This window comes from Tauraco erythrolophus, chromosome 22, assembly GCF_009769465.1.
Source record: "Tauraco erythrolophus isolate bTauEry1 chromosome 22, bTauEry1.pri, whole genome shotgun sequence".
Taxonomy (NCBI): domain Eukaryota; kingdom Metazoa; phylum Chordata; class Aves; order Musophagiformes; family Musophagidae; genus Tauraco; species Tauraco erythrolophus.
Genome location: NC_141486.1, coordinates 7,750,350 through 7,775,248, shown reverse-complemented (window position 1 = coordinate 7,775,248; position 24,899 = coordinate 7,750,350). Strand labels below are relative to the sequence as shown.

Below are 24,899 nucleotides of genomic sequence, written 5' to 3'. Positions count from 1 at the left end.
GCTAATCACCTGTGCTGCGTTCACCTGTTTGGGTTTTGTTTTTTTTCCATGATGTGAAAAAAGATTTGCCTTGAATCTTTTCTCGTGCTCCTGAGCAAAGCAAAGAGCTGAGAGTCAAAGAATGAGAAAAGGAGACCAGTCCCAATCATTCAGATTTTCTCTGAGGTGGAGGGCTGGGCAGCACCACCAACCCTGCAGACCACTGTGGCTCCTGAGCGGGATGAGGAAGGGGAGCAGCGTGCTGGGAATGGCTCTGCGGACGGAGGTAGAAGGAAACCGAAGCAGAAGAAAGGATGATTTTATTATCTTTCTTTCACTGGCCACCTTTTCCCTATTGTTTCTTCCAGATGCTACTCTCCAGCCTTTTCATCACTCATTGATGTATTTAGCAAGTTTTGTGGGTTTCTCATGTTTAAAGAGTGAATAAAATCATTCTAGTTTTCTGGATGAGAGCAGAGCTTTTTTTTGTCTTTAAAAATTTGTCTCTGGTCTGGTCTTTCCTGACCTTTCAGGATATAACAAAGTCATCTGGGGACAGTTTCTCTGTTTCTTTATTGTCTCTCTGCTGAGGCTCTTGGTACCAGCTTTTGTGAAGTTGCAACTTAATTACAGATGTGCACAGGCAGTTGTAAACCTGGGTCTTTTATTCCTTCCTCTGCCTCCATGAGGAGGAGGGGAGCTTTCTGAGACAGTGCCAAGCAATTACTAGGCGCTCTGCCTTCCCTTCCTCACTGTGCAAAGCACCTTTCTCTCCCCTTGATTAATGAGGTGATTAGATAGATCTTGGGGTGATATGGTTTTTGCTCTGCACCTGGAACATAAAGCCCAAAGCAGTGGTTGGGTCTAGGGTTAAGCCTTGCAAACGAAGGGATGATGTGTCCCCCACTTGAAGCTAGAAGGTAGTGCTAACTCATCTCTGCCAGATCCTCTGACTGCTTACCAATTCCCATCTGTCTTTTATGGGAGTCCTGATAGCCCATATCCAGCGTAAAAGAGGAGTAGTCCAGTGGTGCTTCTGCCTGGTGTCCAATATGTCACAGCACTCAACACCCAGTGTGCTGGACAGTAACAGAGAGAAGGCAAATAGCTTGTGTTCAGGGACAGGTTCCTCCTAACTCACATGTTGGGGCTGTTTCATTTTCTGAGTTATGACTTCGCTATTCCTGTCTCATTTTCCCCCAGCTAATAAAAGCAGCTATTTTCTCATCCGACGGAACATTCCTTTCTCCTTTAAGCCCTGCTGAAATCTCGGCACTGTAGCACACTGGGATGGGTCAGTCATTCGTGAATCTTTTTTTTCCCCTGCAAGTTCCCCTTAGCTGCGCTGTTTTGCAGTTCCCCACCTGAAGACTGACTGTTGTGTTTGGAGGGAGGAATTTAAAGGGCTGGGGTTTTCTCTGCCCTTATCAACATGATGTGTTCTCATTAGGGCTCAGTATAGCCTGATACCTAGACGTGAGATCGCAGAAAGGGATGCTGACAATCCATGTGTTTATCCAGTGATGGGAACATGGGTTCTGTCTGTGTTGCAAATGCATCTTACACTTACAGCCTTTCTGTGAAGCTTTTTGCCCCGGTATCACCACACAGCTCTCTTAAACTAAAGCCACAACAGCCTTCGGCAACAGGGAAAATGCAGTCAGCCAGGGTTATGGGGTGGGAGAATGGACATGAAGGCCAAAGAGATTAAATACCTTGCCCAAGGATGCTCAGAGGGTGAGTATCGAGGTCTCGATCTGGTCTCCTGGGCTTTGTCTCGTAACCACAGGGCACCTTTCCTCACCGACGTTGTCATGACTGCTCTGGCAGAGCCCCGGAGACATTCACCACTTGAGCAGAGAGGGTAATTTACAGCTTTACAACAGGAATCAGAATCTGGCCAGGGATCCTGACCTGCTGCACTTTTGCTGGTGTGCTGTCACTGCAGACTGTTGCTGTTGCCTGTGGCTCTTCTGGCTCTTGGTTAAACAGGGCCTCGACAGCTGCTTTTCTTCTCTCAGTCATCAGCACAGGTTCCATAGCACAGCTCCATTGATTTTTGTGGCCCTGCTTAGAGGGAGAAACATCCCTTTTCTCTGCATTCTTGCTTTTCTACGTACAGCTGATCACCACAGCAGGAGGTATTGATTTACTAATTGGACAATGATTTCACCTGATTGATAATAAAGTGTTGGACAACCTCCCTGCTGAGCTGAAACTCAGCCCGGCAGCTACTGGTGGATTACTTGTCCTTTTGCAGCAGATAGTTCCCTGTTGTTAAGTAAACTGATCTGTTGCTTGGTAACCCTCGAATTACTGTAGTAAACGCTTGGAGACACAATGAAAGTGTCAAATAGAAACTTTATCAAGTGATGGAGGGGGCTGAGCAGAGGATACAGCTGCACTGCCAAGTTTTTGCAGCAGAGCTGGGCTGGTTGAGGGCTTACCTGGGCCTGACACTGTGTGCACCCACAAGCATCCCTCTGTGCTGCTCCGGCTTGTGCGTTCAGGAAGGCAGATGGACAAGGCACGTCTGCTGTGGAGGTACTGCAGGTACGGCTTCACCAACAGCACATCTGCTTCATTAGCTGTACTTCCGAGTTGGTTCTGTCTTTTTGCCTGAGTTTCTGTGGGTTCAACCCAGGTGGTGGCTGTGGATCTTAGTTCTCTGGTACATCCAGTCTCTAGCCCTTCGCCTACACAGAGCTTGAATGTTTAATTAGTGTGAGAATGGAGACTACACTGAAGGTAGCAGTGTCTTCTCACCTTGTCTTCCACGCTTTGCCTTCTAGGGAAAAACGTGTTTCAGTGGTAATCATCACACTATCCTTCTTCTCATTCTGATCCATCCTTCCAAACCCACTCCAGCCATAAAACCTACACAAGGATGGAAAACAAGCTGTGGAAAAGGGGGCAAGCAAATACCCCAGACAGCCAAGAGTTTGCTTCCCTTTCCTTCTTTGTGTGTTTGGCCTAATAAATGGGTTGATCTGTTTGCTGCAGCGAAAAATGCTTCCTTCTCCTGTGATCCACCACACGATTCTGGACACCTGAAGGAAGAGGCAGTGCTGTCAGGCTGTGACCTTAAGGACTGCTGAGGTCCGTGTATTGTCATAAAGGCACACTGGCATGGATATGGGCCTTCTGTTCAATTCCCGTTGTATTTAGAGGGACAGATAGATTTCTCTTCTCTTCTCTGGAAAATTTTGAGATCTGCAATAATTTTGTAATAATCTGTAATCTTACAATAAAGAGGAGAGTGGGATGTGCAGACACCAATAGCTGTGGATACCCTGTTGTGCCCAGGACCATGGGAATGTGGTAGGGAACGACAGGGTCCTGCTCCAAAGAGAGTGCAGTTTAAACAGGTAAGTGAGGGTGGTAGCAGCAGTGAGGATGAGATTTGCCCAAGGTCATAGAGCAGGAGAGTGGCAGAACTTGTGGTGGGAAAATGCTGAGTAGGTTTTTGTATTTATAGTTGGCAGTTTAGGGCTACAGGGAGATGCATGTTGAATGGCTGGGCAGAATGCAGCTACCTTTGCAAAAGCTGGTCTCTGGAGAGGGAGGCTCTAAGGTGCATGTGATGTCTGCAGGACACTGCCAGAAAAGAGCCTGTTGGGTTTAGACTCGTGGCATTTTATTTTTTTTTGCTTGCTTATTTGTTTGGGGTTTTGTATTTCCAAGCTCTGGAATTTAAGCTCTGTTTATAAAAATGTTTTTATTGTTCAATGTCTTAAAGCTGTTAGGTTTTTTTACTATTATAATTTTCAAACTGCTGCGTCACCTAATTCATCAGCCTTCAGCGCACAACCTTCCCTCCTTCTCCCCGCCACCCCTGCAAGAGCATTTGTACAGAACAAAGGCTTGCTTTTAGAAACGGCATGATGTTTTGCCACCTTTGTGAAAACCTGTCACAATAGTATCTAATTTTGCATGAGACAGAATTTCAAATCAAGCCTCAAGAAAAGGAAGCTGTTCTTCTGCTAATGCGCAAATGTCACTTTCCACAGCTGTAAAATAAGTAACCCACCTAGCAGCGTTTCAGAGAGAAGGAAATCTAATTCCTCTTCTCTTCTCTCTGCCCAGGTCTGACCTTCTCAAGAAGACCCACGGCAAACATCGCCTTGCTGAGATCTTGCGATCTGAATATTCCAGTGGGATGGACACTGGTGTATCCAAGGTCAAGAAGAAGAAAAAACAGAGAAAACCTGGCAACCAGCAGATTCCAACATAAGCCGGGACCTTCCAGTCATTGGCTGCAAAACCTGCTTGAGCACCTCAGCCGGGGGTCAGGGTGACCTGCCAAATCAACTGAGGAGTGCTTCAATTTATCAGGCGAATATGGGAGGGATCTTGGGGATCTCTGCCTCCTCCCCCTCATTCCATAGGTCCAAATGGAATCGAATCCAGGCGTGTCCTGTTGCACTGCTGCAATTATGTGTGGCTTCCTGAAGATGCACCGTGTTTCTAAGGTGGTTTTTGCAAGAAAAATAAAAAAGGTTAAATATGGTTTTCAGAGAAATGTGATGTCTATATAACATGAAAGTGAGACAAGTCTGCTCGGACAGGAGGTGCTTTCCTCTTTAAAAGACCTGTAGAAACACTCCACGGTGTTTCCTTGCTTGTTTTTAACCGGATAAAGAGCAGTGGCAGAGGAGGTGTTCCGGGAGAGGGGAGGCTGCCCTTTCCCCTGTCATTACACAGGGTGGGTGGCACTTCTGCTCCTGTCTCAGGTAGTGCAGCCACATTACTGCCACCTTCTCTCCTGTCCTTTGTGCGCTGGGGCAAGGTCTGCCCCTGGACACCCATCCTTAGTCAGATATTGCCACCTATAAGGTTTCCCTGATTTCAGTGCAGGTGGTAGGATTGCAAAGAGCTCTTCAGTGTAATGACACATGGTCCCTTGGAGGCAGAGCTCATGGGCACGAAACTTCATGTCAAAACTCCGGAGTTTGGGAACAAACGTTGTCACTGTGGGAAGGAGCCAGCATGGAATCCAGCAATCTCCAAACTTCTCCTTGCCTGCAGCGTGCTGTCATACCTAATTACATAATGCAGAGCATGTATGAAATGTCTCACCTCTCTGAACATTAAAGCCTTTTCAGACTCTTGCTAACACTTGCCAATAGTATCCCCATCTTTTGGGGTTCTCTCTGCCTTGGCTAGGCCTTTCTCAAGTACGTCCCAAGCTAATGGATTTCGCTTCTTGCTTTTCCCGTTTGCCTTTGTTCTTGTTCATCGTCAGAGAATGGGGGCTACTGAGAAAAGGGCCACAGTACAGCCCCAGGTGTGCCGAGGTTGGCACTCGCCCACCGTTGCCCGGCGTGTGAAATGGAACCTGAGCTCCAGTGACGTCCATGACAGAATTCCCCTTTGAGTTGACAAGGTGGGAGGGCAGCGGAGGGGGAGAACAAGGGGTTCCCCAAGGCCTGTAGGAGGCAAACTCCCACAGGACCTACACGTGAGCACCCACTTCTCTCTCCCTGTCTTCCTCACTGTGCTTCTCCCAGCACCTCCTGTAACACCAACACCAAGCAGTACATGTTTGAAAACAGTGCAAAACCCTACCAAAAATAGCAACTTCTCTGCTGCCTGCATGTGTCTTCCTCAAGGAAAGAGATGAGGAAGAGCAGCCCACTCGTGACCCAAGCTGGGCATGTTATTTAATGCAGGACCAGAAAGTGCTCAAATCCAGTGGCAATTTCAGGTGCCGGAAGGGAAAAAGTGCTGCAAAGGGAGTATAGCCAGATGAAAATGGTGCCCGTTTTGTGAATACAGAATTGAGGGCACCTACTTTGGGCTGTAGTGAGTCATACTGAGGACTGTGGGAGGGAAGCAATCAGCCCAAAAGTATTAAATTTTTGAAGTGAATGTAACTTTTGAGAAACAAAATCATTGTTTTTTCCTCCCAGGCAATTACCAAACATGCTGATTTTACTGCAGTACTTTTTTTGAACACTTCAGAAAGATGTTAAAAAGGCTCCAGTGTAAAATTAATCATGTTTTTGCAGAAAGAATAAAGTTACTAATGTTTATTAGATTAAAATAAAATGACAACAAAGCCCGCCTGATTTTTTTTATGAGTACTGTTTGGAAGAGCAATCAAGTTTAAGGCAAACGTCAACTTAAACAGAAAAGAAATGCCTGAGGATGAAAATGACTCAGAGAGAGTGATGCAGAGTGTAAGTTTGGGAAGAACTGATCTTGTGCATGAGGGGAAAATACATGACCTTCTCCTGGCTGACTGTCACATATGAATTAATAGGGACTATTGGCAAATTCAGGAATAATAACAGGAATAAAGGCCAGCAGCACATCGTTGAGAGACATCAGGACATCTCGTTGCCAGATGCATTAACTGGGCATGTAGTGTTACAAACGAATAATGTGATTTAAAAAAAAAATTAGAATGCCTCTGTCTTCCAGCTTCACCGTGTTTTAGCAGAGAGCTCTGGATTACTTGTGTGATGAGGGAAAGGAAGAGGAGGAGATTGCTAAACATGAAAGAGAACGCGTTAAATGCACACACACCTGAAGCTAAGCTGAGTTTGCTCTTGATAAACTTGCAGGCCGATGTGCAGACTGTGTTTGAATTGTAGCTGGGTCAGCAGGAACCATGTTCTGCCCTTGCTTACGCTTTACCAGCTCTAGATAGCTCAGAGCTGGCTTTATCCTTGTGCATCACCCAATTCAGGAAGAAGCTGGTAGGTTTGGAGTTGATTGGTACTCAACCCAAAGCAGCTCTTCTTAAGGCAGGTGGGGTGTGGTGCTTGCCATGGAGCAGGGGTGGCCCAGCTCCAGCAGCTGCAGCTGCAGTTGTGGGTGCAGAGGCTCCTGGCTCCTCTGAATGCTGAAGCAGCTGCTGGCAGTCACAGTGGGCTCCCTTGGCCCAGCCCTGGCATGGAACAGGTGGGCATCACCCTGAACTGCTCCTGAATTTGCTCCTTCCTGCTCTGAGGTACGTGGCGTGTGCTGCAGGGGTCTTGGATGGGTGGGAGCAGCTCTACAGGGCAAGGAAATGGGCTCTTGGCAGCGTTTGGTGAAACCGCAGCTTGCTTTGGCTGTGCCAGTGTTGGCTTTGGTCAGGTTTGCTTTCTTGTCTTAATTGTGGTCAGTGGTGGGGACCTTGCTGCCCTGCAGCTGCAAGTGACTGTGTTTGGTCTGGAGATAACGGCACTGTGGAGCTTTTCTGTAAAGCTGCCTGTGAGTCAGACCCGGACTCAGTTTGGGTTTGCCTTCCTTGCTGCCCCTCTGCCCCCTGCTCTCATGCCCGGAGTCCTGCCTCTCCCAGGAGATGCTCTTGCGCCTTTTCTGTGCTCTCCTCTGGCTCCGTGTCCTTCACCTGTGATTGGAGCCTACATCCTCCTCTCCTCTGCAGCTGGAACATCATGAGTTTACACTTCGAGGCTTTGAGATAGGAAAAAGCAAGGAGGTCACCTTGGTACAAGGGTCACAGCTGAGCACCCTCTCTCAGTGTCTAGGTCAGACACAAGACACCTTAGCACTGGTACCCCACTGCTGAGAAGCACCTGTAACTAAGCAGGATAGAAAGCAACAGACCTTCCCTGTTTACAACAATTTATTTTCTCCGTAAGCCTGGTGAGAGGACAGGAAAAGCACCAATTGTTCTGGGCTTTCCATTCTGGCATAATTTTGGTATTCAGACAAAACCGTAAAATATTTCAGCTAGAAACAATTCTGCTGATTTCGATGAATTTGTGTGTATTGGCATGTTCAGAGGAGCAGCTTTCATTCTTTGTTCCCAGGGTGGTGGTCCTGGTTAAAGCTGTGCCGGGAGGGGAGGAGGATGGTCCTCAAGCTGGGTAAAAGCCCAGAAGAAGCTTGAGCGCCAGGATTGTGGTTGGTCCTGGCAAACCCACTGCACTAACTGGTTTGTGTCTTGGATCCAGTGCCTGGATCTGACAGAAACCAGCGAGCAGCAGCCTGTCTGTTGGTCTCGGTACTCCGGGACAAAGCAGTGGAGCAGAACTGGTGCAATACTCCAAAGGTTTCCGTAATGGAACTGGTGCTCCTTCCCAACCATGCCATTTTTACAGCTTTATCTAATTTCAACCCAGCACAGCCTGTCCAAGTCCTGAGGACTTGCTGAGATCATGCCTGCCTGGCACTGCCTTCTGGAAATGAGTAGAGTTTCCAGCCTGGTCTGGGTTTGCTGTAGGTACAGGACCAGTGCTGGTGCATTCTGCTGTTGGATGGTGAGGTCCCATCTCAGTCCCCACACACAGGCTGGAGGTGAGGCTGGTTCTTCAGCAGCTTTTGAGGCTGCTGAGATCCTCACCCACAAGATGCCGTTCATGTGGCAAGTGTGGTGCTCTCCGACGAGAGCCTACAGCATGTGCTGTCTTCCCTGAACTGATTTATTTTGAAGCTTGCTTTGCTTGACTCTGCTGCGAGATCTCCCTGGAGAAGATAGCTCCAGCCTTCGCTACCCCTCTGTTCTCTTTCCTTCCCAGCCAGACCCGGCACGGCCATTCCTCCTTCCCAGAGTGGAGGTTTCCTTGGGGCTCTGCCCCGCTGTCTCTTACCGTCCGTCTAGAGCAAACGGGACCCTGTCGCTGTCTTACGGTGCTGGCTCAGACCCGCTGTTACAGGGGAGTTTCCAGCTTTTTCCAGATGTGAAACAGCAAATTTAAATATTGCAATTACAAACGTGTAACGAAGCCTTGTACTTCATTAATGTAAGAGGAGGAATCTGCTACGGCTACAAGGACAATTAAATATTAGAGAATGTCTTTGATTCGCATTCCTGCTGTGTAAATGGGAGGAAGGTTGCTGTATGCTCCTCGCCTTTGCGCTCGCAAAATGAAAAGCACACCCACTGCAAGTTGTCCTTTGATAGATTTTTAATATGATTTTAAAGAGTTTTGTTTGGCCTCATTCTTATTCAATGAGATTAAATTAAAGCACTTATCCCCTGGGTTTAAGTCAATCCATGTAGGATTTGGGACGGGGGGTTGTTGTCCGGGGAGGGGGCTTGTTTGCAGTCCTCTCTGAAAGACTCCTTTCCCACTTCATTAACCCCGAGCTGGGAGCGACCCCCCCCTTCATCCTCCTCCTCCTCCTCGCCCCAGCCGAGGCCCGGGGATTTACCAAACTCCCCCATTCACATGCAAAGGAACAGCCCGGTCCACAAAGGCCGGGGGCTCTCTGCTGCCGGCGTGGCTGTGCATTTGGCCGAGCCGACAATAACCCTCCCGGCGGGGCTCGGGGGTGCCGGGGCAAAGCTCCCGGGACGGGGGCATCGGGCTGGGACCCGGCCCCGGGGAGCTGAGGGATGCTGTAGGGCCGGTGGGTGCCGGGGAGGGTGGTGGGGGGCGGCTCCGCAGACAGGCGGGTCCGCTGGCGGCGGAGGGAGGGCCGGGGGGAGCGGCGGAGGGCCGGGGGGAGCCCGCAGCCCATCTGTCGGCTCCCCGAGACGGCGAGCCGCTGCCCGGCTGTCCCGGGGACCAGCTGCCGGGCTCGCTGGCCGCGGCCAGATGAGCGACACTTTTAAAGGGTGGAAACAATCCATTTTCCAAAGCGATCATTTAAAGCACTTAGGCAATTATACACTTAAGATCGGCGTTAATAATTCACCAACGTCGCGGCTATCACCGCGCCGGGCAGCATCGCCCCGGGCCCCCACCGTCTCCCCGCGGCCGCCGCCCGTCCCGCGGCGGAGCGACCGGCCCTGCATGCCTGCACTGGGGCCGAGCCCCTGGGGGGGAAACCGAGCCCCGAGGGGGCAACCGAGCCCCGAGGGGGCGTCCCTGCAGCCGCCTGCGATGGGAGGTGGGAAAACTCCTCTTTACTTTTCCCTTTCCCTCGGCGGCGGCTGATCCGCCAGAGCAAACAAGCAGGAGGGGAAGAAAGGGCTGGCGGAGGCGAGACGCGTTTGTTTGTAAAGAAGTTTTATTTCCACATTTAAAAAAGGGGGGAGCGGGAGCGGCGCCCGAGCCCCCCCCCGCGCCCCCCGCCCCGGCCGGGCCGGCCCCGGGATACAGACTGACAAGAATCACTTACACAAATACGCCCTCAGGGTTCACAAATAAATAATTCATATACATTTTGCGCACCGTATTTACATTTCGCCGCTTTTTTTGTTGGTGGTGGTGGGTTTTGGTGAGTTTTTTCTAGTTACGGACGTCCCAAAGTCTCGCTGCGGCGGGCGGGGACCGGCGGTCCGGGCCCCACTCCCCCCTCCGGTCCTTCCCGGCGGCGGGGATCCGGGAAAGGCAGGGAGGGGGCTTCCTGGAGCCGCCCGCGGCAAGGGGGGCTCGCCCCCCCCGGCAGTTCCTGGGGAGGGGGCGGAGAAGCAAGGCCCTCCCCGGAGCAACCAGCCCCTGCCCTTGCTCCCGGCGCCGTCGCAGGCGGGGCGGGGGGGGATCGCAGCGGCCCCGCTGCCTTTCGGGGGCACAAGGGGGTCTAAGGCGGCGAGTGCCCCGCGGGGGTGGGGGGCAGCTCTGCCAGCTCCCGTCCTGCCAAACCTGCCCTTGCTTCTTGCGTTCTTTATATATATTTAAAAAAAGGAGGGGAGGAGGTCTCATTTATATATATATATATATATATATTTGGGGATGAGCGGGAGTCTGTCGCTTGCTCGAGGCCCCAGATTTGGGGTGGCCCCCTCCGGCCCCCCCGGCCCGTGTGGGTGGGGTGCCGGTGGGGCTGCCCGGGCGGCCGGGGCTCACCGAGGCTGTGCGGCCCGGGGCAGGACGCCGGGCAGCGGGGGCAGGGGCGGCGGGGGCTCGCTGCCGCCCTGCAGTCCGTGGATGAGGATGCGGGGCACTAAGGGTCTCTGTAGGGCCGGGGGGGGTGCGCTGGGTCCGCGGTACAGGTAGAGAGCGGCGCCGGGGTCCAGGTTGGAGACCAAACTCTGCGGGTAGAAGTAGGGCGAGGGGAACATCCTCTGGAGAGCTGAGTAGTTGCCAGCCTCGGCCAGCAGCTCCAGGCCCACCGCCGTCTGCCTTTTCCACTTGGTCCTGGGGGGGATAAGCCGAGAGAGGGGGTCAAGAAGGGAGGGATGCTCCAAAAGCCGCTCTGGGGCTCTTTTTTACCCCTTGCACAATCCTTTTTCCCCAGGCTCGTCCCTCCCTTGCACGCTCCTCTTCACCGGGCTCTGCTCTCCTTGCGCATCCCCTCTCCCGGTCGGTGGCTCCCGGGGCCAGTACCCCCTGTACGGCAGGGATGGGATGGGACCAGCTCAGTGTGGAAGGACGTAGACCCATTGACGGGACAAGGGGGCTTATCCCCCTGGTGCCCCCACCGCGGCAGCCCGGCATGAGCACCCGCGGAGCCCCCCCGGCAGCACCGGAGCCACATCCCGGCTGGGGTCCGGTGGCGTGGTGTAAATCCCTGAAATATAAATCGCGACCAACATTTCAGTCCCTTCCTGGGGTGTAAATTCCAGACTGCAGGTTACGAACTGCGTGTGACATCCTGCGTGTGACACGGGGGACCCTCTACCCGGCAGCCCCGCCGCTGAGCGGGGGGTGCCGCTGCCGCCGCGATGGTCCTGCCCGAAGCCGCGGAGGCCCCGCTCCGCCTCCCGGGGCTCCCGGGCCCCCTCCCCGGGCCGGGGCCAGGCCGAGCCGCTGGGACGGCTGCGGGAGTCCCGCGTCGGGAGGGCAGCGTTCCGCGGCATTCGTTTGCGGCATATATATATATATATGTACGTATATTTAAATACATATATTTACGTACCTATAGGGGTGTGTGTGTATCTATGTATATGTACCGTACTTCATGAAGAAGCTCTGGCCCCGGGACCTCGCCCACGTCGGGGCCACCGGCGGGCAGGGCTGACCGGGGAGCGCGGCTGGGGGCACCGGCCCGGCTCCAGCGTGTCCTTGAGGGAGGAATTTGGGGCGGGGCGGGGGGGGGGCAGAGCACGGGCCCGGCCGCTCCTAAACTCCCCAAAACCCTCGACGTGTTTATAAGTCGCGGATCTTTGCAGATGGCGATCGAAAGGAGGGAGGGAAGATTAAAATCTGGGGGAACAAGGGGACGCTGCGGGGGCTGCAGCCGGGGGTCCCTCGTTTCGTGGCGGTGGCAACGGTCAGGGCCGGGGAAGCGCCGGCGGGGGTGTCCGGATAAATCCACTGAAGCCATCACACGTCTCCAGCCCTTTTACAGATTTGTCGCCGAAGCGCTAAACCTATTTCCACCAGTAAATTATTCATCATAATAATAATTGTGTAATTACTGTAAGGGGTGTTAATTATTGATGCCCAAAGCAGTAATTGGTATCTATTATTAATAGGCCGATGTGTTATGCTGTTGTGTTTAGCTGGAAGCCCGGTCCTGCCTCCCCGCCTTGTTGGGGCTGGGGGCACGGATTGCCTCCCCCCCAAACCTGCCCTGTCTCGGCATTACTTTTCCCGCCCTTACTCCGGGGTAAAAGGCCCCCGGGACACAGGCAGTCCCGGGGCGGGGGAAGAAACCGCATCTTTCCTGGTGCCAAGAGGGACGGGATGGCTGTGGAGTGCGAAACCCTGCCCGGCTTGGGGGTGAGGGGCCGGGGAGAAGGGCAGGATGGGACCCCGGCGCTGTGGGCAGGAAGGACCGGCGCATTTTTTTACCTTCTGTTCTGGTACCACGTTTTCACCTGCGTGTCGGTGAGGTTGAGGGAGGCAGCCAGCTCCATCCTGTCCTGCACGCTCAGGTATTTTTGCCTCTCGAAGCTCCGCTCCAGCTGGGCCAGCTGATGGTCGGTGAAGGCGGTGCGGGCTTTGCGCGGCTTTTTCAGCCGCACCGGGGGGCTGTCCCGGGAGCTGGAGATCTCTCGGTCCCCTTCTTCTTTCACTGGGCAGAGAGGGAGGAAGAGAGGCCAGGTCAGGGCAGGAAGTGAAGGGAAATACCCTCAAAAGAGGAGGGTATCCGACTGCAGCCATAACCCGGAGGCGACGGGCTCAGGCACCGAATCGGGTTCACGGCGCGTTTGCTCTACGATCCCGCAAATTTAAACCCCGGCTGCCCGTGGGAGGCTCACGGGGTCCCCGAGCCGGGCCCGGCTTTTCCCCGTCCCAGGGGCCTGGGAGCGGGGCCGGAGCGCCGGGCTGTGCTGGGGGGGCCCCGGCCGGGCCCCGCTGCGCTCCTGCCCAGGACCCCCTCCGGATCTCCCTCACCCCTCATTTCTCACAGGGCAGAATCCTGCTCTGCGTTTATTCCCCAAAACCCAACAGCTTTCTCGATGCTTGGATATTTTTTCCCTTCTTTTTTCCCTTTCTCTCTTTTTTTTTTTTTTTTTTTTTTAAACTCAAAACAAAACCAACCTAAAATTAAAATTATGAGCCCACATTTTTTGAGGGGAAAGTCGCCGGGGTGGTGCCGCGTCTCCCCCTCCGCAGAAAAGCCTCCATCCTCCCGGGGATGCTGCCGGGGAACGGAACAAACCTCCTCTCTCCAGGGCGCACAACGAAATACCGGGGAAGGGGCTTCGCAAACCCGTTCCCGTGCTGGTTTTTGTCTTAAAATACGCCGAATGAGCCGGGCTGGCGGCGATTCGTTAGCGCGGTCCGTATTATGCACCGGTGGAGCTACGCGGGTATTTACGCCGTGAAACATTAGTAGGTGACGGGAAAATATCAGAGCCGGGGGAAAAAAAATGGAAAAATAAATCCCTGTTTGTACTCGCCTTCCCCACGCTCCTGGAGGAGATTATGTAGCAAAAAGGCGCAGTTTATACAAATCGGCGGCGTTTGGGTTTTTACACGGGGGTTTATGTTAAATTCGGTGGTGGCGGGGGATAGCGGGGACGGGGCTGCAGCCGAACGCGGGCTGATTTCTCTCTGTAGGAAAACAATAATCCAGTTAATTGAGCCACCGGGGAGCGAAACCCTTCAACCAGAAATCCCGGCTCTGGCCGAGCCGGGGACCAGCCTTGAAACGTGGAGACCCGGCTCCGCTTCCCGGGGAAAGAGGCAGCCCGGGAAGGGGCCTGATCCGGACCGGGCAGGGTGGGGGGATCCCGGCCCCGCTCCCTCCCGGGAAAGGCCCGGAAGTTTGTGCGGAGTTTTTCCGCGAGGAAAGCCGGGTCCGGCCTCCCACGCCCCGGGGGAGGCAAATCCCCCCCGACCCCCCGGGCCGGGCGGCCTCGCTCCTCGGGGCCGGGGCTGATCCTCGGCTCCTAAAAAGTTCCTGCTCGCCAAAGGGATGCGCTCGTTGGGGGCGGCGGCTTCCCCGGCCGGCTCCGGGTCTCTTCCCCGGCTATTCCTAGCGTAAAAAAATATACATGTGAAAATACAAATATATATTAAGGATTTTTCGGCATTTTGACAGAGGCCAAATCCTGCCGCCGCCGCTGCAGGTTAGGCCCGGCCCCGCAGCCCCTTCGCGGGGTGAATCGGGGGCGTTTTGCCCGAGGAAAGGCTATTTCCAAAGCAGGAAAACAAGGATCGCGCTGGGAGCGGGGACCCTCACCCGCTACCCCATTGAAACGGGGTTCTTACCCTCATCTACGCGGTGTTTTTACCCTCGTCTAAGCTGTGTTTTCCTTCCATTTAAGCTGTATTTCCCCCCGATTTAAACTGTGTTTTCCTCCCATTTAAGCGGTGTTTTTCCCTGCGATTTAAGGGATGTCTTTGCCCCCCATTTAAGCGCCATTTTGCCGTGACCGTGGCCGTCCCGTCGCAGGGGCAGGAGAGGAGCCGAGCGCTGGTGGGGTAACGGCCCCCACCAAAACCGACCCCCCAGCCCGGCCTCGGCCGGTTTAGGGGGATGCGGAGAACCCGCGTTTCTTCTCCTCCTCCCTCTCTTCTTTCGCGTCTCGGCGATCTGAGGGAAGCGGAGAAAAGCTGAAGGAATTCGGGGAGGGGGTGTAGGAGGCGAAAACAAAATGCCAAGCTGGGAATCGTGGCTATTTTCGATCCCGGCCCTGCGGAACGGCGGGGCCGATCCCAGCCTTTCTCCCGGGTCACTTCCAGCCCCGGCATCGACCCGAGGCTCCATCCTTCGTTCAGAACGAAAATCCCCGCGTCGTGCCCGGGGGCTCCCGCCGCGTTTGCAGGCTCGTTTGGGCGAATATTTTTTCCTCCACGAACCGGGTTTCAGAGCGGAGGCTCCGGGTGAGCCGAGCGTACATTCGCAGACGGTCCGGGACTCGGCCCGTTCCCTATTTTCCAGCCAGTTCCCCCGCAATCCAGCGGCCCTGTAAGGTGCCATCGTCCCCTCTTTCTCCCCCCAGCCGGGTACCCTCACCTTTCCCTCGCGAACACCCGGCAAACAATTTTCCCGGGTGAAAGTTTTTTTTTCAGGGGTGATGGGGGCGGGATGGGCGAAGGCAACCGGGATAAACTGCTCCGGGGGGTGAGGACCGACCCCCCCCCGCCCCCGTACTGTTCCTGTGTCTCTCCCCTACCCCGCTTCCGCAGGGGGAGGCCGGTAAGGGGCTGCGAGGGGCCCAGGAGGCCGAAGATCCCGGCCCGGGGCGAGCAGCCTCCGCATCCGGTCCCAGTCCCCGCCGGCGCCGTGGATGCCGCCCGGGGCTCCCTGTCTGTCGTGCTCGTTTGTAAACCATCTCCAAAATAATAATAGAAATGATACAAATCGAATCAAATCCCGCCGACTGTTCGTTTCTCACCGGAGCAGGAGAAATGCCTGGCAAATCCGCGATTATTTTATTGTTTTCTTTCCTTTTTATTTCTTTTTTTTCAGGCAGAAATCCGCCCCCGGTTCTCCTTTCCTCTCCTACCGTTCGCCGCGGGTAGGAACGAAACAGCCGCATCATCCCCGCGGAAAACAGCCCGGCGGATCCCCCGGGCGCGTTTGGCGAAGCACCGACCGCCCCATCCCATTCCACCGGGCCGAGCCGCACCGAACCCCGAACCCCCAAGTTTTCCCAAGTTGACGCCGACCCCGCGGTCATTTCGGGGGCGACCGGTGCCGCGACTCCCCCATCACCGGGACGCGCTGGAGCCGGCTCCGCAGCGAGCTCCCGGCACACCGGGAGACTCCAGTTCCAGGCCGCCCTGCCCGCCGTGCAAAGCCCAGTGGGGTGAACGGCTCTTACCTTTGTACTCCGAGTCCGAGGAGGAGCTGCTGGTGTTTTTTTCCATTTTCTCCCTAAAGTCCTCTCCGGGCTTGGTGGGGATCCTGCCCGCCGGCTCCTGCCCGCCGTGAGGTCCATTGGTGCTGGAGTAGGGAGCGCAGGCGGCCAGGGGCTTGCAGTCGGCCAGGATGTCTCTGATGAGGAAGGAGGACGTGACGGTCCGGGACTGGGAGGGAGCCGAGACCTGCCCCGGCTGGAGGTGCGCATCCAGGCCCGGCCGCGGCACCGCCGCCTCCAGGCACTCGCGGCCCGGCGAGCGGGGCGAGGGGCACCCGCTGCTGCCCTCCGAGCGGGGACTCAGCTCCAGCGGGGACCTGCCGTCGCCCACCAGCGGGTCTCCCTTGGGCACGGCCGGGCTGCCGGCTCGGTGGGAGAGGATGGAGTCGATCCCAAACCCGGTGGAGCCCTCCATGGCCCCCGCGAGGTGCCGGCGCTCACACGGGCATTGGCGGGGAGGGTACGGAGGAAGCGGTTTGATAATGATAATTAACAATAACAGGAGAACACAAGAAAAAAAAAAAGGCAAAGAAAAAGAAAAAAAGGTAAAATGAAAAAAAAAAAAAAAGCAAAGTTCAGCCCGGGATCCGGGCAACAATTGCTGCGAGTCTCTCCGAGGCGCCGCGCGTTAGATCCAGGGCTGCTCCGTCTTCAGCATCGCGCTCAGCTGCACTCACAGACAGACAGACAGAAGGGGGGGGGGAGAGGGAGGCAGAGTCAAACTTTGGCCTCGAAGGGGGTGGGGTGAGGGGAGCGGACCCCAACCTCACCCGAGGTCCCGGCCCTTTACCAGCCACCCCAACCCTTGCCCGGAGCCGCGGCGGCGCGGGGCTGGGGGGCAGCCCGGGGGCTCGCAGCCGGAGGTGGGGAGGCAGCGATCGATAGTGACGCTTCGCAGCGCCTTAACCGCTTAATGATCCAGAATCGATGGGGAAGGGCGAGGGGAGGGCGGAGGGGGTGGCCAGCCGTCGGGCCGCCGCGGCTCCCCCCGTCCCCGCCAGCACCTCGGACAGCGCCGGGGGGAGGAACCGGAGTCACTCCGGAGCCAGCGGCGCCTTCAGCACCTCGGACAGCGGCGGGAGCGCCGCTCCCTCCCGGGGGGGGGGGGGGAGGAGGGGGGAAAAATTGGGGGGAAAAATGAACTTGGGCCACTCCGGCTCGGGGACACCGGCACCCACCCAACTCCCCCGCACCCTTTGCCCCCTCCCCCGTGTGAACGCGCCCATTGGCCGCCAGGCGTTTTGGGGGGGGGGGGGAGGGGGGGGGGCGGTTGTCACTCCCCGGCGGCGACACCTTGCAGCTTGATTAACGGGAATTAATTGCCTCCCCGTTCCCCGCGCTTTCCGGGTGGTTTCCGCCCTCTTTTGCTGTCATTATCCCGCTGATGGGGCTCGTGATGGGGTGATTAGCCGGGGAGGGTGGGGGGAGCAGAGGAGGGAGCCAAGTCGAGGGGTTGCTGCTTTTCGCTCGCTTCGCCCCGCAATTAGCCGATCTGCCGGTCCTTCCCAATCAGGGAAAGTTTTACTGAGCGTTAATAATAATAATAATAATAATAATAATAATAATAATAATAATAATAGAAAAGGAAAAGGAAAAGCACCGAAACCCTCCCCAACACCTCAGCGCAGAGGTGGCTGCTCAGAGCCCGAGGTGAGCCTCAGAGCTGCGAATTTCGTTGAATCTCCTCGAAATCGGTTGTGAACGAGTAGAGGGGTCCTTTATCGCCAGCGGACGCGGGGCCACCGGGCAGCCGCCTCCGCAGCTCTGCCGGAGCTGGAGGGACCGGGCATCGTCCCCCGCCCGGTGCGGCGGAGCTGGGGCCGCTCTTCCCGCTTTCCCAGCGCCCAGTGGCCGTACCTACTGGTGCAACTGGGAAGGGACCGCGCTCAGGGCGGATTTTTCCTGCCGTCGATCCCGTTTTAAATAAAATCTCGCTGACCCCATCTGGGCAGCCCGCCCTGCCCGCGCCCTGCCCGCTTCTCCCGGAGACACCAAGCTTCCTCCTTCCCGCCCCGTCGGGGGAATTTGCTGCTGTTGATATCCCGGGCTGGAGAGAGACTGGCTCATGCAGGACTCCCTCCCACCTTCCTCCCGGTCAGACGGGCTCCTGCCTCCTCGGGGGTTTATTTAGGGGCTTTTCCGTGGGGGTTAGACCCTTCGCCGCGGAGAGGAGGAAAACGTCTATACCCGGGTGCGTGAAGCCGCGCCACTTTAAAGCGATGTCGCTGGTTATTTCTCAAATACTCGATTTCCTCTCTTCCCCCGCTTCCCGGCCAGGCAGCTGCATCTTGTCCCTCTTCCAAAGACTCCCTTGGCCGGCAGCTTGGAGGCGATCAACGAGGGGACAGCCCTCCCCCCCGGGAAGCCCGGCTGCCAGCTGTCGGGCAGCGGCATAGGCAGGGCCCCCAGCACCTCCTGCCCCCGGCCCTGCAGGCTCGGGGCCGGCTGGGATCGGGGCAGCGGAACAAAAGAGCCTTACAGGAGGATAAATCCAGGGACAAAATCAGCATCAACCCCGGTCCCAACCTGCCCACAGCCCAGGGTGCATCCTGCCCGGCGCCAAGGGCTGCTTCTCCCTCCCTGTCCCTGGCAAGGGATCCCTGCTGCTGCTCTGCCGGGTCTCCCTCCCAGTACAGAGATGCTGCCCCAGTGCCCTGGACCAGTGGTCAGGCTGAAGGGTCTTGATCTGCTGGGAGTCTTTTTTTTCAGTATATACTTTCCCAGGTGAGGCTGGGCCAAGTGTCACTTTGGGCTGGACCAGAGCTACGGATGTGGAGGAACTGGTCCCAGTGAGAAATGGGGCAGAGACCCCGATGGGGTTCCCCAGCTCTTTGCAGTGTCACTGTGTTGGCCTCTCAGCTCTGGCAGCCTCCTTGTCCAACCGGCAGAGCCCATTTGGGATGGAGATTGGCACTGGGATAAGAATCAGCACTGAGGCTGTGTTTGGGATCAGAAACGGGACCAGAAGAGGGAGCAGGGCTGCACTGGGATTTGGAATAATGGTTTGGATCAGCCATGCAGGGAAAGGTTTGGGCTGGTGGGTCTGCTGCTGTATTTCCTTCTCTTGAATAAAGCACCTGCCTTCAAACAGCCATAGGGAAGTTTCCAGATCAGACCCACTTTGTGATGCTGTTCAAAATTTTGGGGAGTGTGGAAGGGTCCAATCTGCATCCCTGAGCAGACACTATATTGTTCTGTCCCCAGCCAAGGCCCTGGGGACAGACACTGTCACTCCTAGGCCATACTTGTAGTTCCCAGCAGCTTGCTACTCGTGTTATGGTATCAGTGTGGCTGGCATTAATTAATATGAAGCATTAAAATTATTATTATTAAGTTGTTTCAGAAGTAGACTCCCCAAGGCACAAATGTGCCTTATTCTGCCCATATGTGATGTCCCCCTATGTCACTGCACTAGTGAGGTCCAAAGGATTTGTCTGTGGCTCCCAACACAGGTAGGAAACCCTGTGTAGACACCACTGAGCAGCATACACTGCCTTCTCTGTGCATGTCTGCCCTTAAAACCCAATTCCTAGACTATTCCTGTTCACAAATACACAGGCATGCACCAGACAAGGAGAGATCCCTGGTGCCAGCCATGTTTCCAGTCACCTCCTCACAAGCTCCAGTTGCACCCCTGGGCTGGCTCTAGGACTGTGACAGTTTTGGGAGCTGCTGACGAACAGGGTCAGGCTCTCCTGGCACCAGTCGTCAGTGTGGGGTGTTCCCAGAGCCTCGGGGTGTGGGGAGAGCCCTGATGGGCCTGGGGGACGTTACCTCCACAGCTGGGCCAGGGGTTGGAGGCCACAGGCTGCTGGGCTGTGACAATGGCTGTGGCAAGAACTATACTAGAAATAGCGGCTGGTGATGCCCAGACCAGTATCCTGAAAGGGTCCGGCTTATGGAGAAAAATGACCGCAGGCTGTTGCACGGAATTCCTTTCCAAACGGGTGCTGGGAAAGGCCATGCCCGGGGTGCGCTCAGCAGCGGCAGGCTTCGGTGGGACGCTGCGGTAACGAAACGAATGTACCTTCGTGAGAGAAGGGCAGGGCGGCTCGGGGCGGGGGGGACGGCAGAAAGCGGGGAGGGGGACACTCAGCCGGAGGGTCGCAGTGCCGGGGGGGGCGGAACAGGGCCCGGCGGTGGGGAACCTGCAGCAGCGTTAAAATCCCCGTTACCAGTGGGTGTCACTGCAGGACAAGGAGCGTCCGGTGCCGGAGGGCGGCCGGGGCTGCGCGGGGGGTCGGGACCCCCGTACCGGGCTCCGCCGGCCCGCCCGGCCGGGCAGGGGCGAGAGAAGGGGGACGCGGCCCCGTCGTGCCCCTCAGCGAGCCTCGGCCGCCGTGGGGACGGGCCCGAGGTGGCACCTCGGGGGGGGTGACGAGGCTGCTCGGCCGGCTCCAGCCCTCCCCCGTCGGCAGGGGCGGCCGGGGTGGGCCTTCCCCACCCACCCGGGGTGCCGGTGGGTGCCGGTGCAGCGGGGAGTGGGCGCCCGCGCTCCCGCCGGACAGCCCGTCTGAGCTGTGAGACTCGGGCCATTTTGGGCACGACTGCTCAGGATTTCGGGGTACGGTGAGGTGGGTTTGTCGACTACAAGCCCCACGGAGCGGTATCTCCTCCTGAACACGCTTAGTTTGATTCGGCTGTTGCTCTTTGAGTTTCTGGTCTCTTTGGTGGCTTCTTGGACCTGTCCCGAATCAGCAGGTCTGCGTGGGCTTGGTTCACATTGCGTTTGTTTGCCAGCCCTTTTCCAGCCGTGCAGGACTCGCTGGAGATGCTTCCTTCCCTGTGCACTCCCCAAGGACCTGAGCAGTTGCTGCAGGTGGGCACAGATCCTGTGGCTGGACCAAGAGCTGGACGTGGCTCCAGCCAGGCAGCAAGGGAAACCTCGTGCCTGGGCTCCTCACACACTTGTAAACTGTCATTTTTAGCAAGACGAGTCATTCAAGGGCCAGTTTTCTCCCTGGGGAGGTGGAAAAAGTCTCTGGTTATAAACCACCTCTGCCAGAATGGCAAACCCTCCAGTTATGCTCCTAGTTATTTTTGATGGGTTTTATTTAGAGGCCTGTACAAAAAAGAGGGAACCAAATACCAGGGTTTCCCTGATGTGGAGCAGGTGATTTCTTTCCTCCCTCAGCTCAGGTGTGGGCAGGATGAAGTTTGCTACAGCTGCTTCCTTATATAAAGGGCAGATTGAAGCACAAGCTGCTCTTGAGGAGATGCTGCTGGAAGTGCCAGAGCAGCTGGTGTGGATCCTTCCTTGTCCTGGGAGAGGTAAGAAAAAGCTTCCCCTGCAGTTTACTTTGTGCTTGTGTCTTGAACAATGCAGTTTAATGTTATGAAAGATTCTGTTCTTTGAGGTTTGAGTTTAAAAGTTTGGCTGGAAATCTGCTGGGGGACAAGCCTTGGGCTCAGCATGGCTTCTTTGTGTCCCTTGGCTGCTGGTGGGTCTGTGGAGGGCTGGGCTAGCCCCAGTGCTGAGGTGTGTGGGGCAAAGTCATGCTGGGAACATCCACCTCCTCTACAGTGCTTGTTACCAGCTACTTCCTGAGCTGGGGCTGCCCAGGACAGCAGATCTCATCTCTCAGAGCATGGTTCTGGGGTGAATGCACCTGAGCTCTGAGTGCCAGTGGGATGATGAATATGAAAACTGAAAGTTAACACTGGACTTAAATATTATCTAGTACAATCTGAGCTATAACAGCAGATGTGAGATGCAGACTACATAGAAGTAATTAATTATTTCTCCAGCAATCTTGGAACAGCACAATTAAAGCAACCACAGTTATTGCTAAGTGATATTTTCTTAAGGTGAAAAGCCCTGTTGGGAGGAGGTGGATTTTAGATGTGTTGGTACCTGCGTGAGCCTCTGCTGTCACCTGTTGGTGACCAAGCTGTGTTTTGAGTGCTGTGATGTGAGTTGGTGTTGGTGGAGTTTGAGTTTGTTCAGCAACTGGTTGGAGAGGCTCAGCCCTGAGGGACACCAGGCACCAGCAGCTGTTTGAGGTTAAGTGTGGAACTGGCTGGAGCCATCTTCAAGTGAAGGTGTTCCTCTGTGGTGATGCCTCAATTTGGCAAAGTGCTTAAAGCAGGTGTTTGGATGCCTTCACATAGGCAAGGGCTTTGCTGAATCAGGCAGTGATGGGAAGCTTATTTGGCAAAGAAATGAGAAGGACCGATGGATTATGAGATATTACAGACTTGATATTGACTGGGATATGGTTGCATTTAATATGCTTGTTCAGAACAGGCAGCAAAGGAGACTGTCGTGTGTTTCCTCTGGGGCTGTACTGGGCAAATACTGCCCTGTTCCTGGTGTGAGTGTTACCTTGAAAATGACAAGAATTGTGGTGATCAAACTGAGTAAGGTGTTGTGCATCTGACATGAAGCAATGAATAGGCTCAGACAGAGTCATTCCTCTCATGTTTATGATTTATTTGGCTGTATCTTAAAGCATAACTTCTTAAAACCAGAGAGAAAGCCTATTGCCTACAGCTATCGCAGGGTCTGAGGTGCCCAGCACAGTGCTGTGGTCCTCGCTGCGCGGATGCTCTGGGGAAGGGGACCACGTCTTGCGGGCACTTCTCAATGGGAGGCACTGAATGCCTTTTTACGAGTGTCACGGTCTGGAAAAGTACTGAGATGAGGCCCAACCTATGACGAAAGAAGCAGATAGACAATTGGTTACAGCGAGCAGCCGGCCGAAGAGAATAGGTTGTAGCACAAACAGGGAAGAGACTGCAGATCAGCACAAGGGGTTTTGCCTGTTTGGGAGATGTTGCTCCAGCTGAAGTTAGACACTTAACCTATTTAAAATGAGGACTAGTTTTCTGATTGACTTTAGGAGATTCTTACTCTGCTGTAGTAAAAAGATTCTATAGTTTTACTATGGTGTGTTGGTTGTCTGGCATGCCTTAAGATGGACCCTGAAATAAATATGACTTGTTTTTCACAATACAGGACTTGCTTGTATGCTTCACTGAGGGGGCCAGGATGGGCTTGGTGCTCCCAGGGAAGCTGCTGTTGGGGTCAGGGTCTTGTGCATGACCTGCCAGAGAAACACATGAGCAGCCTTTCCCAGGAATCACCTTTGAGGTGGGGAGAGGGTGAAAGAATGTTCATGGCAAATAAATAAAGGGGAGTCACCTGGGGGAGAAAGGTCCCAGGGCCCTTTGGGGTAAGTGGTGGGGTTTACACACAGCTGCACATGGCAAATCTACACAGCAGAGGCAGAGTTCCTGAAATATGTGAGCGTCTTCATGGACAGAGTGGGTTTACCGTGGGGGCGATGTGGGCTTTGCCTCCCCCGACACAATTCCTTGTGCCATGTATCTGCCTTGTGTGGATGTGCAGAGCTGCCTCCCGCTTCCCCCACCCTGCTCAGGCTGGATGTCAGGTTTTGCATATATAAAAATACACAGCAGTCTTCGCCCTGAAAAGCTTGCTAGTGATCTCATTAATCAAGACAAACAAAGCGTATTTAGCTATTCCCCCTCTCTGGAGGGAAGGCGTTCAGGTACTTAAATATGCATTTGAGTGCCTAACTTCAGACAGTTGTTTCTGGATGGTTTTGCTTTCTCACAAGTCGCAGCAGTGACATAACCCCTCTCTGGGAGGGAAAGGTGGGGGAGACAGAACCAAGAGCTGCTGAAGGAGGTGGGCAGCCCTGGGAGCTGGCAGGAACAATCCCCAGCTGGGCCAACTCCAACCTCCTATTAATGATGCAGGAGTTTTTCCCTCAGAGCTGGGATTGCCAGAAAAATCCAGTGCCAGCAGGTAAGGACAGCTGAGCTGCTTCTCTTGAATGTGCCTCTGCCTTCCCCATCGTGCTCCCTGCCAACCAGTGGGGAACTGGGCAGGGGGAAGTTTCTGCCTGGGATTGGGTTGAAGCTGCAGGAGAGGAAACAGCAGTTTATTCACAACAGTCTTGGTACAAAGCTCTTGGGTGAGAAATATCACACTGAGCCACAACTGTCAGTAATTAAAATTAGCAGAGCCCTTGACAAAGTTGAGGGATGCCAGCTTCTGCCCTCAGCATGAGTAAGTGGGAAGCACCAGGTGTAGGACAGGGCACAAGTGCTATTTTAAAAAATGAGAAACCCTCTTATAATGAGGGATAGTTGAGAAGTATGGATTAGTCCCAAGCCAGTAATTAGACTCCAGATAAGGGTGTCTTTGGGTCAAAGGTCTTATTATGACAGAGACTGGTGTTGAGAAGTCAATGCCAGTGACGAATCCTCATCTCTGATTCTTCTAATTCATATTTTTGTATTTTAAATGATGAACCCAAAGGTACTTCCTCTGGAGACAGCTGATGTTCTTTACCATTACTGTGATGTGGTTATGGGCTGTTATGCCAGGATTTTGTCTGAATTGTGAATTTGGAGCATTGGATGTAGCCACACAGGAATGTAGTTTGTAGGTACAAGCTCGGTGGTTTTCCTTGCAGGGTGATGGAGCTGCAATGGTTTTCAGCTGCTGATAAGAAGCAACATTTTTCAGTTGTTCATTGCATTTTTTATTGACAAAACCTGCAGGACACTCAGAGTTGGGATGTTGTCATGTCAGTGCTTGCCTCAAAGCATTAGAGGGGCAATAAAAAAACCTTATCACTCCTAAAACCTAAATGTGTATTTTGGGGTTATTTTCATTTGGGTTTCGCAGTTATAATAATGTTTGAAATCAAAGGACTGTGAATGATCAGTTGTCAAGCATTAGTACAACCACATGCATGTGTGTGAGCAGAAGCAGGTCGGTTAATGCAGGACTAATAAATCACATGTGAGATGCAGAAAGGCTAAGCTGGTACAGGGAAGGCAGAGCTCCCCTGATGGCAGCAGAGCACATACCCCAGGGACTGAGATTTCATGGGTGCTG

The 24,899-nt window shown here is 54.6% G+C and overlaps 3 protein-coding genes across 4 annotated transcripts in view; 1 reads left to right on the top strand and 2 right to left on the bottom strand.

The window, feature by feature from the left end:
* The window catches only part of DDX31 (DEAD-box helicase 31), a 52,195-nt gene extending 46,839 nt beyond the window's left edge, over nucleotides 1-5,356 (top strand). For both annotated transcript variants that reach the window (XM_086624966.1, XM_086624965.1), the window contains one exon: nucleotides 4,066-5,356. In XM_086624966.1, the coding sequence (XP_086481092.1) occupies nucleotides 4,066-4,213 (148 nt within the window). In that variant the 3' untranslated portion in view covers nucleotides 4,214-5,356. The remainder of the gene's footprint in view (nucleotides 1-4,065) is intronic.
* A 5,310-nt stretch (nucleotides 5,357-10,666) lies between these two features.
* BARHL1 (BarH like homeobox 1) lies at nucleotides 10,667-16,439 on the bottom strand. The gene is made up of 3 exons (XM_086625288.1): nucleotides 15,989-16,439; nucleotides 12,561-12,783; nucleotides 10,667-10,961 (listed from the first exon to the last, which is right to left on the bottom strand). The coding sequence occupies exons 1-3, from the start codon at nucleotides 16,437-16,439 to the stop codon at nucleotides 10,667-10,669; spliced, it is 969 nt and encodes a 322-aa protein (XP_086481414.1).
* A 6,168-nt stretch (nucleotides 16,440-22,607) lies between these two features.
* The window catches only part of CFAP77 (cilia and flagella associated protein 77), a 60,554-nt gene continuing 58,262 nt past the window's right edge, over nucleotides 22,608-24,899 (bottom strand). Inside the window, exon 6 of the mRNA XM_086625451.1 lies at nucleotides 22,608-22,676. Within this exon, the coding sequence (XP_086481577.1) occupies nucleotides 22,608-22,676 (69 nt within the window). The remainder of the gene's footprint in view (nucleotides 22,677-24,899) is intronic.

What these genes read in the sequence shown, in the direction of transcription:
- BARHL1 (XM_086625288.1), bottom strand. Translation starts at nt 16,439, where the DNA reads ATGGAGGGCTCCACCGGGTTTGGGATCGACTCCATCCTCTCCCACCGA. An exon ending in CTCGGACTCGGAGTACAAAG is followed by an intron (nt 12,784 to 15,988) that starts GTAAGAGCCGTT and finishes CTCTCTGCCCAG; the next exon opens with TGAAAGAAGAAGGGGACCGA. An exon ending in ACGTGGTACCAGAACAGAAG is followed by an intron (nt 10,962 to 12,560) that starts GTAAAAAAATGC and finishes TATCCCCCCCAG; the next exon opens with GACCAAGTGGAAAAGGCAGA.